This window comes from Ostrinia nubilalis, chromosome 9, assembly GCF_963855985.1.
Source record: "Ostrinia nubilalis chromosome 9, ilOstNubi1.1, whole genome shotgun sequence".
In the NCBI taxonomy this organism is placed as follows: Eukaryota; Metazoa; Arthropoda; class Insecta; order Lepidoptera; family Crambidae; genus Ostrinia; species Ostrinia nubilalis.
Window position 1 is genome coordinate 11,850,595 of NC_087096.1, and position 18,837 is coordinate 11,869,431.

Here is an 18,837-nt window from a genome sequence, read left to right on the forward strand (position 1 = left end):
CCAGAGAAGCTGCCCGTCGTGAAAAATGGCATTACGTCTGGACACGGGATGGCAGAATCTATGCTTGACGAGAACAGGGAGCTCCCCGTCATCGCATCAAATCGGAAGCGGATATCAACAGGGTTTTTGGATGTGGTGGTGTTCGCACGTGATGGTGATGTTGACATTTGTGAAACACTTAACATTATAATATTAGTCAATTTAAGAAATGTACCTTATGAGTTACTGTTTTTGTTTTTAAACGTTACTTGCTCGGCCGATAGTTTAGTCGGGAAGTTGATCAGTATGGGCATGTATGGGAGTGCGCACACTACGCCGATTCGATTTGGCCGATTCTTCATACAATTTAACCCTTAAGTAACATCCTTATTTTTGGTTACACTTAGAACACCCTGGGGTAAAAAAAATACCCCAAACGGAAATTGAAAAATTTTAAGTAAATATTTAAAATCAATTTAATTTGTGATTTACAGTGTATTAATGGACTCACTAAATTATACTATTGTTTTAAAAGAACGTCTATCTAGCGTAAAGAAACATCTTAAATCAATCATAACAAAAAACAAAGATTTTTTCATTGGCAACTAATAGTCTCCACAATGGTCTTTAGGCCAGTAGAATTAAACACAAAAATTGATTAAATCGGAAATAATTCCTACAAAAGATTTTTTTGCTTTAATGGCTTCATTGGTTGCCCATTAAGACTCTCCTAAGTTTTCGACTTCGACGGAGTTGTGCTTAAGTGGTGGGGGCCCCCGAAAGGGGCGTTTTTTCGGTTTTCCGGTTATACCGCGTAAAGGACTTACCCTATCGAAAAGTGGTCTTCATGACGGTTAAAGGGCACTTAATCCTGCATTGAATAAGACCAAATTCATATGTTTTGGGCAAACCGTTCTCGCGCTAAAGTTCGGCAAAGTAGAAAATATACGTATAATTAATGACCCTCTCCACGTCCAATGGCTTGTTACCCACATGCTTCCAAGCCTTGTACAGGGTCGCCTTAACCAGTGTAACCCTAACAAGGCTCACGAGTTTGATTCGCTTATCCTTGTTCGTCCCAGCCGTTCCTTAACTGCGGTTGCTGCACCTCTTCCTGGCACTCTCCTGAACGACTCTGTGTTACCTAATGTGGCTGCCCCTCTTCCTTTTACCCTCCTGTACGATTTCATTGTTTAGCCATATGCCTGGTCCAAGGTTCGACGCCACAAAATCAACTTCGTACGAGTGAAAATAGTTTAAATACTATTTCCCGTGCTTGCAACATTTTTCTTTACTGCTTCGCCTCTATTAGTCGTAGAGTGATTGTATATATCCTATAGCCTTCCTCAATGTATGAGCTATTCAACACAAAAATAATGATTTCAATCAAACTAGTAATTCTTAAGATTAGCGCGTTCAAACAAACAAACAAAAAACTCTTCAGCGTTTTAATATGAACTTGTTGTTGTTGATTTTTGGCGTCGAACCTTAGACCAGGCATACGGCTAGGCAACGTAGTTATGCAGGAGGATACAAGAAAGAGGGGCAGCCACAGTAGGTAACACAGAGTCGTTCAGGTGAGTGCCAGGGAGAGGTGCAGCAACCGCAGTTAAGGAACGGCTGGGACGAACAAGGATAGGCGCATCAAGCTCGTAAGCCTTGATAGGGTTACACTGGTTGAGGTGGCCCTTTTCAAGACTTGGAAGCCTGTGGGTAACAAACCATTGGACGTGGAGAGGGTCATTAATTATACGTATATTTTCTACTTTGCCGAACTTTAGCCCGAGAACGGTTTATCCAAAACATAGGAATTTGGTCTTATTCAATGCAGGATTAAGTGCCCTTCAACCGTCATGAAGACCACTTTTTGATAGGGTAAGTCCGTTACGCGGTATAACCGGAAAACCGAAAAAATGCCCCTTTCGGGGGCCCCCACCACTTAAGCACAACTCCGTCGAGGTCGAAAACTTAGGAGAGTCTTAATGGGCAACCAATGAAGCCATTAAAACAATAAAATCTTTTGTAGGAATTATTTCCGATTTAAAAGCTAATTCTACTGGACTACTTCTAGAAAAATCTTGGAAAGTTATTGTGGAACCAAAAACTTACACTAATCGGACATTGAATAGATGTTTTATACATTTTTTAAACAGAAAATGAAATAAAACGAAAATTTCTGGCTTTATAATAAAGCAAAATAAAAAAACTTTTTTTTAAATAAAATTATGAAAATATATTTTATTATTTATTTTATTCCTAATTATTTTTCTCAAAACACATCAGACACGCTGAATTATTACATAATTATCACTTTTGGGCTCTATTTCTGTGTCGAATTTATGAACGCTGTGTTCTGAGGGTATGTCTTCAAAGTTCGAAAAGTATAATGTAAATCTAGCTTTATTTATTTCTCTGCATTCTCGAGACAACGTGCTACTTAATCGTCATATAAATTTTTACTCATTTAGTTTAAATATTGTAAAAACCTAATAATAAGATGTTAGGTGATGATAAATTAAAGCATGCGTAACTAACACCCTGGGGTAATTTTCCACCCCACCTACCTGTACAAGCCAAACAGATGATTTTCTTCACATCCCGCGTCTACGAGCTTAAAGCTCACACTCTGCATTGAGAATACACAAAACGACATTGCACTAGCTTCGGTAGAAAAAAAGATATGTCAATTTTTATGCGCCTGGGGTAAATAATTACCCCACGGTGTTACTTAAGGGTTAAAATCGGGCACAACTATCGGCCAACTAAAAACCAACGGTGTGCGCCTACTCTAACTGTCAAAATCAATGGTTTACCCAGTGAATGTCCGCATACGCACAAGAGTCACTCCCACTTACCGACTTACTATTAACAAGTGTGTAGACACAACAAATTAGTGTGTTTAGGTGATGTTCATGGCTCATGGGATGGGTTATGGCAGCTTATACTATACTAGCTGTATCCGCGACTTGGTATGCGTGAAAATCGGAATGTCTAAGGTTCCGTAGCCAAATGGCAAAAAACGGAACCCTTATAGATTCGTCCGTCCGTCCGTCCGTCTGTCCGTCCGAATGTCACAGCCATTTTTTTCCGAAACTATAAGAGCTATACTGTTAAAACTTGGTAAGTGGATGTATTCTGTGAACCGCATTAAGATTTTGATGCAAAAATAAAAAAAATAATAATAAATATTGGGGGCTCCCCATACTTAGAACGGAATCTCAAAATTTTTTTTTTCGTCAAACACATACGTGTGGGGTATCTATGGATAGGTCTTCAAAAATGATATCGAGGTTTCTAAGATACGTTTTTTTCTAAACCGAATAGTTTGCGTGACAGACGCTTCCAAAGTGGAAAAAAGTGGGTCCCCCCCCCCCCCCCCCCCTCTAACTTCTAAAATAAGAAGATGAAAAATCTAATCTAAAACATATGATGTACATTACTATAAAAACTACGAACGAAAATTATTTTGAACGAGATCTAGTAAGTAGTTTTTTTTTAATACCTCGTAAATAGGGATTGCAATCCAGCGGCGTTTTCAATCCAGCTGGATTCTTGCTGGATTGACCTGAATCCAGCTGGATCCAGCGCGGATCCAGCAAAATGTGGAACGTAAATAAAAAGACGACATTTTTAAGACTTTTTTTATTAAGTACCTAACTAGCTTTTCGCCCACGGCTTTGCCAGCGTGAAAAAAGGGCTGTTTTTAGGGTTTTCCCAGACATTGTTCGAATTTTTTTAGCCGTAAAAACCATCCTTGGACTTCAACGAACATTTAAAAAAAATGGTCCAGGCGTTGTTGAGGTCTGCGCTTACCAACACATTTTGCGATTCATTTTTATATTTATTTTACTTCTTACGATAATAAGGACTAACAGTCTTACAAATTCTTATAAAATTAATTACGAAAAGGACCGTAATTTAATCTGCAATAAATTTTTTGTATCAATAGAAGTTACGAATCCGAAATAATCTTCTGCGATAATGAGGCAGTTTAAAATCTGACGACAAGAGACTGACCATGTCTTTTTTTTAATCCTCTGGAAGTAAGACCTTAGGAAACAAATTTTATCTATAGTCTACACTCCCAATCGCACAGAACTGCATAATATGAACTGAGAATGCCCTTTCGGCCTCCTCACCTCGCACTCGTTCGGTCTCATATACGCTCATTTCTATTTTCAGTACCTTTTCGTAATCTAATTGACCACATGGCTTTGGCTTTTGTTTATTAAAGTTCTCCTTCTCTCTTTTAAGTTCCATCTCAAGCTCTTGCCCTAAAGTCATTTTAACGGGTTCTGCGACATCATTTAGACATTTTAGACCATTCTCTTCTAACTCCATGATCACTTTATTTTATTATCTTCTTGCACCGGCTCTACAATATTTTTATTTACTCGTTTTAACAAAGTTTTTATCTCCTGCCGCATCGCATTATTTTTTGGCAAAGGAAAATAGACAGTTTTTTTTACTGCTTCTTCATACTTTTTTGGATTTTTCAATCACACTAACGTACTAGTTACTTCGGAGGCGCCGTTCAACGCACAAAACAACAGAACGGCAACGTCACCGCGCAGTTTTGAAAATGGCGGCAATTCGAAACTAAGCAATAGAAAATTATACGTTTGCGGATCCGCATCGCTGGATCCAGCACTGTATGCTGGATCCAGCTAGATTGCTGTATGCTGGATCCAGCAATTGCAATCCCTACTCGTAAATCGTAAACCGCTTATTACCGCGTAATCTTTCATACAAATAACTTAAATTAAAAAATAATAATTTTAATTTCATAAATCAATGGTACGGAACCCTTTGTGCGTGAGTTCGACACGCACTTGGCCGGTTTTTCGGTTTGCTCAGCATATTTCATCAATACTCTGCTCCTATTAGTCGTAGCAAACGTCAAAAATCTGTCATACTCCATACAAAAACTGCCGGTTATTGTTATTGTTACGGTTAAAATAAGGTAGTGCATCTCAGCCTACTATAGAGTATAGATAGAAATCAACTGATTGGTCATCCCATCTAAAATTTAGCTGTCGATATTTGTGATTATAGATATATTCGTAGGCAACATTTTAATTACATTTGCAATGGAATACCTACACTCCTACAGCTTACTTACAGGTGTTTTTAGAATGATTTTCCATACAAGTACGATTTTGTAATCACAGATGTTTTATAAAATGACGCTTATGACGTAGGTACATATTTCGGCACACAATTTCAAGGTTTAAGAACGTATTTCTCAAAAGAAATTGTACATGTATTTCACTTAAAATGAGAAACAAGGTATTTCACTTATAAAATAAACGTAGGTAGATCTTATGCTAAGGGCGTACGGATTAAATTGTTCACCAAAAACAAAACACTCGTCGGTAGACGTGAAAAAACAAGACACATCAACCTTTATAGTACCTATCACTTTATGACTCAAGTGTAGAAGGCGAAATACATATTTGAACAACAAATAAATAAGTAAAGAAAACTATAAATCGTCAAAACAATCAAAATAAAATGACACCGATTAAGGTATGATTTCGTACTTTGAATATCAAAGTGTGTGCAATAAAGTTTAAAATAAATAATCGCCAAGAATCCCTAATATTTTTTAAATGAACACGTGTCTGGACTGTCCCACCACTCTCTAAAGTTCTGAATTATTGTAGTCTCTTTTAATTTCTCTTCATTGTTCAATATTTCACACATTTTACAGTACTCGTCCGTTTCAGGTCTGTCATGTTTGTGGTGGTAGGAGTAGTGGTTCTTCCACCTGAAGAAGTTGGCGTACTGTTCCGGGTTCCTGATGATTTCGGCCATTTTTGCTGCAAGAGCTGTCACACCCAGCTCCTTAGCATTCAAATAGGCTCCATCTGGCGCGAATCTGTAAAGAAATAAAAATTTTCATTAAATATAGAGTCGAAATTCTTATTCATCATCATCATCATCATCATCATCATTTCAGCCACAGGACGTCCACTGCTGAACATAGGCCTCCAATGACTTCCATGTCGCCCGGTTGATAGTGGCCTGCATCCAGCTCCTCGGGATCCTACCTTTATGAGGTTGTCTGTCCACCTTGTGAGTGGACGTCTTACGCTACGTTTTCCGAGCTATGCTCGGTATTTCTTTACGAGATCGAATAAAAAATGACGAGATCCGTCAACCAACTGAAGTCGCTGACATAGTCTAACGGATTAGCAATTAGCAAGTCGATGGGGCAGCAAGGTTCTAGAGAAACGCAGCGTGGAAAATCTTATTACTACCCTGAAAAATATCATTAAATTAAATTACCCTGAAATGAAACGCGAATAGGCGTGAATATCTTGTTTGAGATTTAATACATCCAAACGATACAAAATAAAATATGAGAAACTTACACAGAATAACATCAAATTGTATGCAGCCCTAAAAATATTAATACATAGTGGCTTGTAATTTTACAATTAATTCTGCTCCGCTCCTAATAGTTCAAAGAACTGCAATTCACGTCAACATACGTCTTGCTATAGATAAATCATTATAGCAAAACTTCGAACATTTAGAACACTAAAATCTATCTATTACCTGTGAAATATTAAAATTTACTGGTTTTTTGTTTCTTCCTTTGTATTTACACATCTACCTATCTGTATGCCAAATTTGAACCTTCAAACTCGTCACGTTCATGCATTAAAACAGTCATTATAGGTAGGTATAATTAGGATATTATAATTATTGTGCAATAACGTTGTCCACAAGTACCTACCTAACCAACGTTGATTAAGCTTTAGTAACGTATCGTAAAAATTCATGGCTTGTGATTTTATCAGTACACGTCATGATAATCTTTGCTTTTACACGTTTCATAACAACAGCGATTACGGGTATATTAACAAAAGATATCCAATAAAAGTAATCGAATTACAAACATAACTGCGCACCTGGCTGGAATGCGACTCTCCCCTCGCACTCTCCCCGCGTTCACCCCGTTCCTACCAGTGTCGATGTGACGTCACGGCCGATATGTGCGTAGTTAACTCGAACAAGGGCAAGTTAAAATTAAAAGGCATCTTGAATTATGACTAGTCATTTTTCAATACATCGCACCCGTATTAATAGGTTCGTTTGTTTTTAGCCAAATAAAATCCAATGCTGGATAATTAATTACCACAACGACATCCTGCGCTGCCCGCATTCAGGTGTGACCTTCACCATTCTTTCTAAGTACCTAGGTACCTACGCATTATTTAAGGGTGATTTTAAGGAACTAGTATTTGAAATTAGTGCGCAGTGTTTACCCAATGTCACGTACTTTTAAACAATTAAATATGTTGCTGTAAAAATCAAACATGTTTAAAATGTTTCAGATAACTTTACACTTAAATCTTTTCACCTTAAAATTGAAATCGGTGAAAATAAAATATGTTAACTTATTTTTCAGTGTTACTTTTTTATTTATTTTTTGTTATATACTACTATTTTCATTTTTTTTTCTATTTTTCTGTTCTAATTTCTTTTTCAAATGAGGTGATTCTCCTTTTAGAGCCGTAATGTCAGACCGACCAACAACCGCGATAAATATTAAAATTTGTCTTCATTATAAGTTTCACAAAAATTTTCCGTCATCTATCGGTGAGTTTGTAACTTTTTCGTTAACGTATAGTCCAGTCAATAAAGCATTATAGATGGAAAACTGTAGAACACAATTTCTGACTTCAGGACTTTATTTAGACTAGTTAGGAGGTGAACATAGCAAAAGTCCCCGCCCTTAGCCCTTGAGCCGGCGGGGAGAGGGGGGTTGAAAGGTGCCACTTTTCGGTTTTTCGCTTAATCCTCGGAAACTATGCGTCCTAGTGACATGACTACTGTGAACCAAAATAAGCATATTCAATTTGCTACAGGTGAGATAGACAAGTTTTTCTATAAATTGTATAGTTTTTGCGGCATCTGCTCTAGAAGGTCTGTAATATTGGAAATTTTATTTTTGTCTTACATGTTCCCATCAGGAGAAAACCGACTAAATCAACATTGAGCAATCATTCTAGACATGCGGGAGCATGTTAAGCCTAGTTCCAGGGAGGGGACTGCACCGTGCGTATATTTAGACGAACCACTTTTGACTCCGCATCACTCAAAAACTACTGTGCATTAACACTTCAAATTTGGTTCATGTGTTGAGACTTCCAAGATATACATTAGTTTCAAATTTCATAAATATGCCTCAAACGGTTCTTTAGGTATTGACGTCCAAAAATCTTCATGTCTGACCTATAGACCAAATTCTAACCACTTCCAGATGACCTCGAAGGTTCAAATTTGGCATCCAGAAAGGTAGTTATGTAAATACAAAGGAACAAATAAAAAATCAGTAAATTTTAACATTTCACATGTGATAGATAGATTTTAGTGTTCTAAATGTCGACTTTTGAACGTCAATACCTAAATAACCGTTTGAGGTATATTTATGAAATTTGAAGCTGATGTATATCTTGCAATTCTCAATACATGAGCCAAATTTGAAGTGTTAATGCACAGTAGTTTTTGAATGATGAGGAGTCAAAAGTGGCTCTAATTGGTTCGTCTAAATATACGCACGGTGCAGTCCCCTCCCTGGAACTAGGCTTAACATGCTCCCGCATGTCTATAGTGTTTGCTCAATGTTGATTTAGTCGATTTTCTCCTGAAAGGAACATGTAAGACAACAATAAAATTTCCAATTTTACAGACCTTCTAGAGCAGATGCCGTAAAAAATATACAAGATATAGAAAAACTTGACGGTCTCACCTGTAGCAAATTGAATAAGCTTTTTTGGTTCATAGTAGTCATGTCACTAGGACGCATAGTTTCCGAGGATTAAGCGAAAAACCGAAAAGTGATACCTTTAAACCCCCCTCTCCCCGCCGGCTCAAGGGCTAAGGGCGGGGACTTTTGCTATGTTCACCACCTAACTAGGCTAAATAAAGTCCCGAGGTCAGAAATTGTGTTCCACGGATTTCTCTCTACACCGTCGTTAAGGCATTCATTGACTGGACTATGCGGACGACAGCACATCAAACTTTACATTTTTTTGCAAAATCGCCCGAATCACAACTACATAAGATCTACCTTGATAAGTTGTCAACTGTAACTACACGCCGCCCATCATATTGATTCACCTAAATGAACCACAATCTTATCTTTCAGTCACCCCTTATCTTCTATGCCGGATTATTATCGAGCTAATCTTGCAAAAGGTGTGTGTCATGTTGAATCATTATCTATAATTATGTATTATAAAGACACCATTCGTTCGTTTCAGCCAAATGACTTCGACTGCTGGACAAAAGACCCCTCAAGAATTTCCATAACGACCGGCCCTGCGCTGCCCGCATCCAGGTTCTTCCAGCGACCTTCACCAGATCGTCGGTCAAACTAGTGGGCGGCCTGGCCTGGCCAGGCCAGCTCTAGGAGCTATGTGCCCGCTCACTGCCATTTTATTTTAGCAATTATTAGAAAGACACCATAGTCTTTCTAAAGTCTATTCAGTTATTACATCGATGGTAGGTCCTAGCCATAACCATAGTGATAATTCAGTTGGCCTATTTCATGAAAAGAAATCTAACCTTCAAGGCAAACAGTTGTTATGCAAATCTAAATAAACTAACAATTGACATCAAATACTACAGGCATGTCGAAGCAAATATTATATTGGTTAAATATACTCATCACTATCGCAGGTGCTGCGTGTTAGAATGAATTTTATTTATCCTTATTATTGTCGTATAAATAAAGGTTGATAATTAAGATCATGCCTACCTCGTGTAATTAGCTGCCCCATAAACAATAGGCACAGCGTTATGTCGTAGAGGCTGAAGCAATTTTTCAGTCACATAATCCTCACTAAACGAGTTCTCAAACGACAAATAAAAGTAGTATGTTTCTTCGACCATTTTCAAGCATTCTTCTTGATTTGATGAAGAACATTTCAGTGTTCCACACTTGCCGTATATATCTAGTTCAAGACCATACGTTTCGAGTTCATCTTTAAGTTCTTTAGCGACTTTCATCCGTCCTGCTTTGTCCCTGCAATTAGAAACAAACCACGCAGCCGCTTTGTTCTTAGTTTTCAATTTCTGCTTGAACTCTTCACTCACAGGATCCATTTCTTCCAATTTTAGCCAGTGCATTACTTTGTTAGGGCCAATAAGGTTGTCCTTTGAGTCCCTTACATCTAAGTAGCCCCATCGCACTTCAGAGTCAAGTCTAAACGTCCACGTCCAGTTGAAGTATCCGCCATATTTGTTTGTACAAGCTGGATAATAATGAGATGATTCTATTGACGCAAATACATATTTTTGGTGCGGAGCTCTTTTGGATGGTAAGATGATTCCTCGGTGAGTTACTACTTCAGGTCCAGAGAAAATAACCACATCGAAGTTTGTTATGTCGTTCAAATACTTTTTGTCACCCGTAACATAGCAATTTTGGTAAGGGCAGTCCCTGCTCGTGAATCCTTCTTGACCTTTGCCCATGTAGGCCAAAGGTACATTTCGAGGCGATGTCCATTGAAGAATGTATTTCATACCTGTGACGTATTTTGGTTCATTCAATAATATTAGGTCTCCACTTTGAGTGAGCACTTTCACTTCACCATTTTTGTTAGTTTTTGATGAATTGTTTAAATCTCTTATTAAAAGAAATACGAAATATAACAAAGTCGCGTACGAAAGACACAAAAATATTTTTCTTAGAAACGGCGATCCCATTTTTAAAGTGGTTTTATCAAAAAGTATACACGTGCATTATTAAGGACGGGCTATCAGTTACTAACAAAATACAAATTGCTCTACTACGATACGATACGATACGATACGATAGTGCTCACCCAGCCAGGACGATGCCTGCTCCGGTCAAACCGGCATACCAGGAGGCACGATTTTAAGGAAAGACACGCTCTGGGATGGGAGAGGACGGCCGACTAGCCGCTGCGTCTTTAAACCGCAACCGGTCGACCACAACCAAGTAGATATGCATCCTGAGCCTGGTCTAGGAAAATAGGTAAAGACGGGTTATCGTTGATAGGACTGAGCGTTGGTGCGATGAGATGGGCAGTCTGGCCTTTGATGAGATGGCTTTGGTTGTTCTTGGTTCTTGTAATGCTGCTAGACTAGCTGAGTTGTTTTCTTGATTTTTGTGGTACTACGTTTTTGTCGTCGCTGTATCTTTCAGATTAAATATTTCTTCTACTTCTTTTCTTAATGTCGTTGGAAGGAAGAACTAAACGCGTGGTGCGATGAGATGGGCGGTCTAGCCTTTGGTGAGAGAGGTGGCTTGTTTATTCTTGGTTCTTGCATGTTGGACTAGCTTCATTGTTTTTCCGATTTTATGCTTCTTTTCTTGATATCGTTAGTAGGACTGAGCGTTGATGCAATGAGATGGGCGGTCTAGCCTTTGGTGAGATGTCTTGGTTCTTGTACTGCTGCTAGACTAGCTTCATTTTTCTCCTGAGGTCTGTGTTAGGTAGGTACTGCTGAGTTGTTGACGTCTTCTTCTTTGCTTCATCTTCCGGGTCAGATATTTCTTATGCTTCATTTCTTATTTCTTTTTGTCGTAATTGAGTTCACTTTGTTATATTTCTTGGATAGTAGATGTTTAAATTTTAGTTCCATTTATCCACAATCTCTGAAACACTTGACTTTCTTGTTTTTTACTAATTACTCTGTCGATAACTGTATTTTTGGGTTTTTGTCGTCTTCTTCGTTGTCTTTGTTGCCTGGGTCGAATGTTTCTTATGTTTCTTGATTATTGTTTTTTTCTTTTCTGGCTTGGGCTAAATAAATTATGTAGACATTAGAGCAATGTAGAATCTGTATGTATCAAAATTATTAATAAAAAAGTAAAGTTTATGGATGGACCAAAAGTTAAGAGTCTTTCATTTGACAAACTACCTATATGATCTATGTTACATAATTATTTTAAAATGAAAATACTAGATCATAATAATTATGCGTTCGTCTTGGTGTTTTTTGGCAAGAAGAAGAATTGCCACCAAATATTTTTAAAGAAAGAAAGATAAGGAACGATCTCACCGGGTTTCATCGGATTAGTTTTCTAGGCTTTTAGCTTAGGCGCTGTGCCAGTCACTGTGCACTCGATGCTTTTTTCTCACGTACAGTTTTTCTCACTCAAAAAATTGATCTATAACCACTAATTTTTACACTGCTAACTATGTTAATAGTTAATCGCGACTATGATTTCGTGTAACTGTTAGAACATTTGGGTTTCACCGCCGCATCGGCGACAAACGCCATAGGGCTTTGTAAGTGCCTTTTGGGGTCGTCGGACCGTCTGGAGCGCACGTGTTGCGCACGTCCACTCCCGAAGGCTGCCCAAAACAAACTTCAAATACAAATTGCTCTAATACAAATACAAATACACACATGTAATGGAAATTAAGTAAGGTAAACTAATAATACAAATTTAAAGCAGTTTCGTGTTAACAATGGAGTTAAGGAGGGCAGGAAAGTTCTCGAGTGGCGACCACGGGCTGGAAGACGTAGCGTGGGCAGGCCTCCTACTAGGTGGACCGACGATCTGGTAAAGGTCGCGGGAAGAGCCTGGATGCGGGCAGCGCAGGACCGTTCATTGTGGAAAACCTTGGGGGAGGCCTTTGTCCAGCAGTGGACGTCATTTGGCTGATAAAGAATGGAGGTAAAATAATTCATAAATTAAAATCGGTACTTGATGGATGATGATAATTATTGTTAGTGATCGGAAGAGAAAATAATCATGACTACTGCTATCATTTATTGAAATTAGATATCTAATGGTACGCACAAATTATGTGATAACAAGTACTCGTAGTGACTCATAATGAAAAGATGCAATGACCTAAGTATTTTAGATTCAATCACTTAACACAATCGTATTTTTTAAAGATTTTTTGCTTTTGCCTCGGGAATTTTCAGTTTAACCTCAAATCAACTTTTGATTCACTGGCAAAGGTCAAAATTACCTATTATAGCCATTTTTTTATTTTAAACAAATTCTCCAGAAATTAGTGTTTCATTTTGATTATAGCCATATTAACCGGTGTTTTTGTATGAAGTTGGACAGACTTTTAACGTTTGTTATAATATTATGTAGTTGGTAATTTAAGCATGTGCCTACCTCGTGTAATTAGCTGCCCCATAAACAATAGGCACAGCGTTATGTCGTAGAGGTTGAAGCAATTTTTCTGTCACATAATCCTCACTAAACGAGTTCTCAAACGACAAATAAAAGTAGTATGTGTCTTCGACCATTTTCAGGCATTCTTCTTGATTTGATGTAGAACATTCTAGTGTTCCACACTTGCCGTATATATCAAGTTCAAGACCATACGTTTCGAGTTCATCTTTAAGTTCCTTAGCGACTTTCATCCGTCCTGCTTTGTCCCTGCAATTAGAAACAAACCACGCAGCCGCTTTGTTCTTAGTTTTCAAGTTCTGCTTGAACTCTTTACTCACAGGATCCATTTCTTTCAATTTCAGCCAGTGCATTACTTTATTAGGGCCAATAAGGTTGTCCTTTGAGTCCCTTACATCTAAGTAGCCCCATCGCACTTCAGAGTCAAGTCTAAACGTCCACGTCCAGTTGAAGTATCCATCATATTTGTTTGCACAAGCTGGGTAATAATCAGATGATTCTATTGAGGCAAATACATATTTTTGATGCTGAGCTCTTTTGGATGGTAAGAGCATTTCTGGGTGAGTTAATACTTCAGGTCCAGAGAAAATAACCACATCGAAGTTTGTTATATCGTTGAAATACTTTTTTTCACCCGTTACATAGCAATTTTGGTGAGGACAGTCCCTGCTCGTGAATCCTTCTTGACCTTGGCCCATGTAGGTCAAAGGTACATTTTGTGGCGATGTCCATTGAAGAATGTACTTCATACCTGTTACGTATTTTGGTTCATTCATTAATGTCATGTCTCTACTTTGACTAAGCACTTTCACATCACCATTGTTGTTCGGTTTTGATATGTTGATTAAAATCCTAAGTAACGTCAGGAAAAATAACAAAGTCGCGTACGAAAGATACAAAAAAATGTTTCTTAGAAACAGCATTTTTTAAGTGTTTTTATCAAAAAGTAGACGTGCATTATTACGGACGGGATATCAGTCACTAACAAATTATAAACTGCTTTACTACCTAATACAAATACATAATATTTAATGGTTTCTGCATTAAACAGCGAATAATGATTAGTAGGTACCTATTATAGCCATAGTTTTTCATTACAACTGATTCTCATGAAATAGTATGTTATTTGGTCACAACTCGCAACTTGATACGCGTATATAGGTACCGACTTGAGTTTCCACCTTTGGGATTTTTTCTAAAATATACGAATATCGCTATTTTTTAAACTCTGTAACGTTAAACATGTAAATAGACATACAGTCAAATGTAGAATTTAATCGTTATCAGGGCTGGGTTATTACCATCTTACTTTAACTATAACAAACGACAAAAACCTGTCAAACTCTATTTAAAAACACACCAGTAAGGTGGTGTAACTCAGCCTTAGTTTCGTTTGTGATTGTGAATTTGTTTAGACACACAAATCTTATTCCTTACTGACTTCACTGAAATTCCCACTGTCAATATTGTGCGTACATACCACGTTTAAAGCTTCGCCTTTTTATTTTTCCCGTTTTCTCTTTGACTTTTCGCCAAAATCAATTTCGACGACGGAAATGGTAAACATTTGCCCCTTATTTTGTGTTTGACGTGTGGATTTATTTCGTGAGATTATTACAATAAAAAATATAAGATTCCTAACTAAAATAAACAACATAGTTTTTTAAAACGACATGGCACCTCTAAAGATTCAATGAAAGCAACTATTTTTTTATTTTCTAGATTTCGAGACACGTGCTTGAAGTAGTTGAAATTAGCAGTATCATTCTTCTTCATTTCTTCATCTTCTCTTAGATTAGTAGTACCGTACCCGTTATTATTATTTCGATTGAACTATTACATTTAATAGAATTAATTGAAATGGTTTTCGTTACAAACTGTTTGTGAAGCAGTTGAATAAAAAACTGATCGTAAATTATTTAATTTTGTGGAACAGTAGGGTAATTCAAGTGCAATCTGTCATTTCAATCTATTCTATTTGTCATTTAGCTTGTTTAATCTGTGCTGAATAAAGTGCACAATATTTAAGCAGGATATGGTTGCACGCGGATTTTTAGAGAGTTAAATCTTTTGGCCAATAGAAAACGTCATAATAGTTATTATATGAACTGGGATTGGTCAATGACTTTTGAAATTAAAATCCGATGGCCTGAAAAAATCGGTTTTCCAACAAACGTCAGTTACGCGCAAGGAGGTTTAGCTATTTATCCATCGAAGTTAATAAGGGAGAAGACATAAGACTAATTTTATTATTTGCCTGCCGCGACCCGGTTTTTACGAACAATGACGATGACGAACGATGAACCAGTAACGAGGAGCACACTTAGCAATGCTTCCAGGTTGCGCCTCGGTATCAATTAAGTAACATTTTCCGTTAAGTTTACTTTATGGCCAACTAAAGGACTTTTGCCGTCTCCATGGACAAACTCGAAGTATGATAACTACAGTCATTGTCAAAATTTTGCACTGCCATTGCCGCTGGATACCATATATCGCTACTATATTCATAGATAATAGACTTTCAGTTAATCGTCAAAATTGACATTGTTTTTTAAATAACAACAAATGGTATGAATTTTTAAATGTGATATTTTTATAAAGGTAAGTCCCCAAAACAACATTTGATAGCCTATTTTCTTTCGTTGGCATCTAAGTTCCTGTTTTCTACATATATGTTACTACTACCTATTGGATAAGTAACTAAGAACTTTGTCGTTTATTCCATGTGAACAAAATCCCTAAAAGCCCATTTGTAATAATATTCTTACTAAACACTGCTGAAAAAGGACTAAACTTCTGAGCTATGAACGTATAATCCAGTAGCATTAAGTAGGTAGGTACGTATAGCGACGTTGGAACTTGATATAGAAGTTAGCTGTTTTATATTTTTTTTCACAGCAGAAATCTTTATCTTTGTTCTTAATATCTGATCGTACGTATTGTCTTTTAAAATATTACATTTGCCTAAATAAAAATAACCGACCTGCTGCTTATGTAAATTATAATTATTTATAACCCTACTTACAATGCATAACAATCATAATTAGGTATTATAACCCTACTTAACAATGCATAACAATCATAAGATAGTTTGGCGTATAAGTAGGTAGGTAGGTACTATCTAGGCCGAAGGTGGAAGCGATCGACCCGGAAATATTCTCAACCATCTCAATTATCATAATATGTATTTAGAACAGTCCCTCCTTACCAATGATATTATAGATAATACCATTGCTCCTTACCATCAATGCAATCGAGCAGACAAAGGACATTGATAAAAATCGCCCTGAGATTTTCAAAGACTTAGTATGTACCATAATTTTATGTATATTTTATTTATTTACTTGCAAGTGTCAAAACCTATCGGACAAGTTGCAGTTCGAAAAAATATTTTAAAAGTATTTAAACGAAATCAAAGTCACCGACATATTGACAGAGCAGAGACAGAGATGCGCTTTTTTAATTCGATTTAAGTAAATAATGGTATGATCGATTAGACTAGAGTCTAATCATTAGACCTTTAGACGGGCGCAGATCCGCCGCGCCCGCAGCGCTTCAGTGGATTATTGCATTTTATGTATATTTAATCACATTTATTTACCTACATTTACATATTTACTCTTTTCTTTAAGTGTAGACACTGTTTATGTATAAGTCCACTATTGCATGCCGTGGCAACCTATAATTAAGGCAGCACTTAGATTAAGTTAAATACGTTGTAAATATTGATTGTCTTCCAGTGTATGTCTTGTTGGTTGTCCTATTAAATAAATAAAATAAATATTTATAGCAACACAATGTTTAAAAATAAAATTTTTCAAAAACGATCAATTTAATCGATTATGTCTATTCTAAATGGACATCCCTATTTGTTAGTCAAATTGTCATTCACTCGCATCACCTTTTCTCTCTCACTCACTCTTGCTGTGTTGCTGTCTTCAGGGTGTGGAAACTTCCATACAACGGTCATCGAAGTGAAACTTGCTTCCAAACAGCGACATCGGTGAATAAATTCGAATACTTTTTAACTACCCTAAAACGCTCTAGATGTCGCTGCTCCTGTTTCCTTCATATTTTCATTTTTTTCTTAATTAAAATATATTTGAGAATATTGTTAAATGATGGCTAAGAAAACAAGAATGCATTTCAATGCATTTAACATAACAAAAACAACACCGGCCATTTTGGAGGAAAAACAAAGTTGCCATATGTTAAATAGTAATTTCTACTACTCTATTATGTAAATTATAACAAAAATGACAATGTTCAGTTTTAAATTAAAACAAATTAATTTCATTTAAAAAAAGTTTTCACATTGTAATGGCATATCTGGAGAGTCTTGTGAAGTAGGTGTGGTATCTCTTTGCAATAATGAGTGACAAGCCCCACAGATGTAGTCATTTGCAGTAACCTGTTTAAAAATAATAATAATTAGAAATAAGTTTAAAAAAATTATCAGTTTTTTAATGTCCCGCACTTAAATTATTTTATTTTAGTATTAATTTACAGAAACCAATAACTTTACAAGAATTAGACCGATTGTATAGCCAATAACATTTTATTAAATAAGGACTTTAGCGTGCATTACCTCTAATGGAGTTAGTCGTTCCACAATTATGTTCCTGATGTTAATATGATGTTGAGTGTTAGTTCTCAGGGACATGAGCTGATGTGAACGTGTTCTAGGCTCTAGTGTTCTACTGCAAAGCACACATTTTCTGCTAAGATTTGAAGTAGATGCATTTGTGTTGTATCTTGGGCTTGGGTCCAACATGTTGTGCATATAAGATCATGAGCTGTAACCTGTAAAAATAAATAGATTCATTGCATGCCATGCCACACATACTCCTGTGCGTTGAATAAATTGAGCCGCAAACCATAAAAAAAATGATAATTCAATATTATGTGCTGTTAGTAGAATTTTGGGTCAGAGGGTAGGGTTAAACAGCTTTAGTAAATAAGCATTGTTGTTATAATAATTAATTATGACGTGTTACAAACTTAGTTACAAAAAATAATAATCTAGTACCTAGTCTTAGTTCCAAAAAACAAAACAAAACAAGCTTTCATTGAGAGCAGGGAGATAGTGTCAAAGTAAATAATTCCTTAGATTTACACCAAAACCAGCTGGATTGTCAACATAATTGTTGTTTCGCTCATGCCTCCATTGCGCTGTACCATCGACTAGTTTCTTACAATCGAATCGGGCCTGGCTGTCCACACTGTCCAGGGTTGAACCACAGATAATAGCGGAACATTCATTTCAAGACAACCCGCCATGAGAATGGCAATTCAGAAGTTTGGCAAGGCTAGTACTTATTCATAAGATTGCAGAGCAAAATGTAGGTACTTACCGATCGAGGTGCTGCCCATTGTTGTGTATAATTAAGTTGCTCATTTTCTAACACCATAGAACCACCAGCCGAGCCTTGGCCGAGCCACACAAAAACAGTAAATCCCAGGCTGAGTATGTCGTTATTGCAATCAATCAGAGTCCGTTTGAATAGCCAAGTTTGTAGTTAATAAAGTTCCGAAAATAAAAGCTAAAACACAAACGAATCACAAAGAAGGATCAAGCAAGACAGCCATAGAGAAAAGTAATACATAGGAAATAGAGAACCCTCTCTGTCAAATTTTTGAACCTACTAATTGACAGCCTGGTGTTAAATTCCCTGTACTTAACCTACTTACGTAACGCTCACATACATACA

General features: G+C 36.9%; 2 protein-coding genes and 1 long non-coding RNA gene across 4 annotated transcripts; all 3 read right to left on the bottom strand.

Moving 5' to 3' along the window:
• Window positions 1-5,200: 5,200 nt before the first annotated feature.
• On the bottom strand, window positions 5,201-10,769 carry LOC135074660 (alpha-(1,3)-fucosyltransferase C-like). The gene is made up of 2 exons (XM_063969024.1): window positions 9,755-10,769; window positions 5,201-5,860 (listed from the first exon to the last, which is right to left on the bottom strand). Exons 1-2 carry the CDS (start codon window positions 10,702-10,704, stop codon window positions 5,578-5,580), a joined length of 1,233 nt encoding a protein of 410 aa, XP_063825094.1. The 5' UTR covers window positions 10,705-10,769; the 3' UTR covers window positions 5,201-5,577.
• A 2,335-nt stretch (window positions 10,770-13,104) lies between these two features.
• On the bottom strand, window positions 13,105-13,824 carry LOC135074844 (alpha-(1,3)-fucosyltransferase C-like). Its single transcript, XM_063969226.1, has one exon. The coding sequence runs from the start codon at window positions 13,822-13,824 to the stop codon at window positions 13,105-13,107; it is 720 nt and encodes a 239-aa protein (XP_063825296.1).
• Window positions 13,825-17,452: 3,628 nt separating this feature from the next.
• On the bottom strand, window positions 17,453-18,718 carry LOC135075016 (uncharacterized). Of its 2 annotated transcripts, none has more exons than XR_010257941.1 (3): window positions 18,481-18,718; window positions 17,715-17,929; window positions 17,453-17,537 (listed from the first exon to the last, which is right to left on the bottom strand). It is a non-coding gene; the product is annotated as an uncharacterized LOC135075016 (long non-coding RNA). The 2 variants fall into 2 exon arrangements; XR_010257942.1 differs by lacking the exon at window positions 18,481-18,718 and adding an exon at window positions 18,156-18,450.
• Window positions 18,719-18,837: the final 119 nt, after the last annotated feature.

What these genes read in the sequence shown, in the direction of transcription:
- LOC135074660 (XM_063969024.1), bottom strand. Translation starts at nt 10,704, where the DNA reads ATGGGATCGCCGTTTCTAAGAAAAATATTTTTGTGTCTTTCGTACGCG. An exon ending in GGGGCAGCTAATTACACGAG is followed by an intron (nt 5,861 to 9,754) that starts GTAGGCATGATC and finishes ATTTCTTTACAG; the next exon opens with ATTCGCGCCAGATGGAGCCT.
- LOC135074844 (XM_063969226.1), bottom strand. Translation starts at nt 13,824, where the DNA reads ATGGGCCAAGGTCAAGAAGGATTCACGAGCAGGGACTGTCCTCACCAA.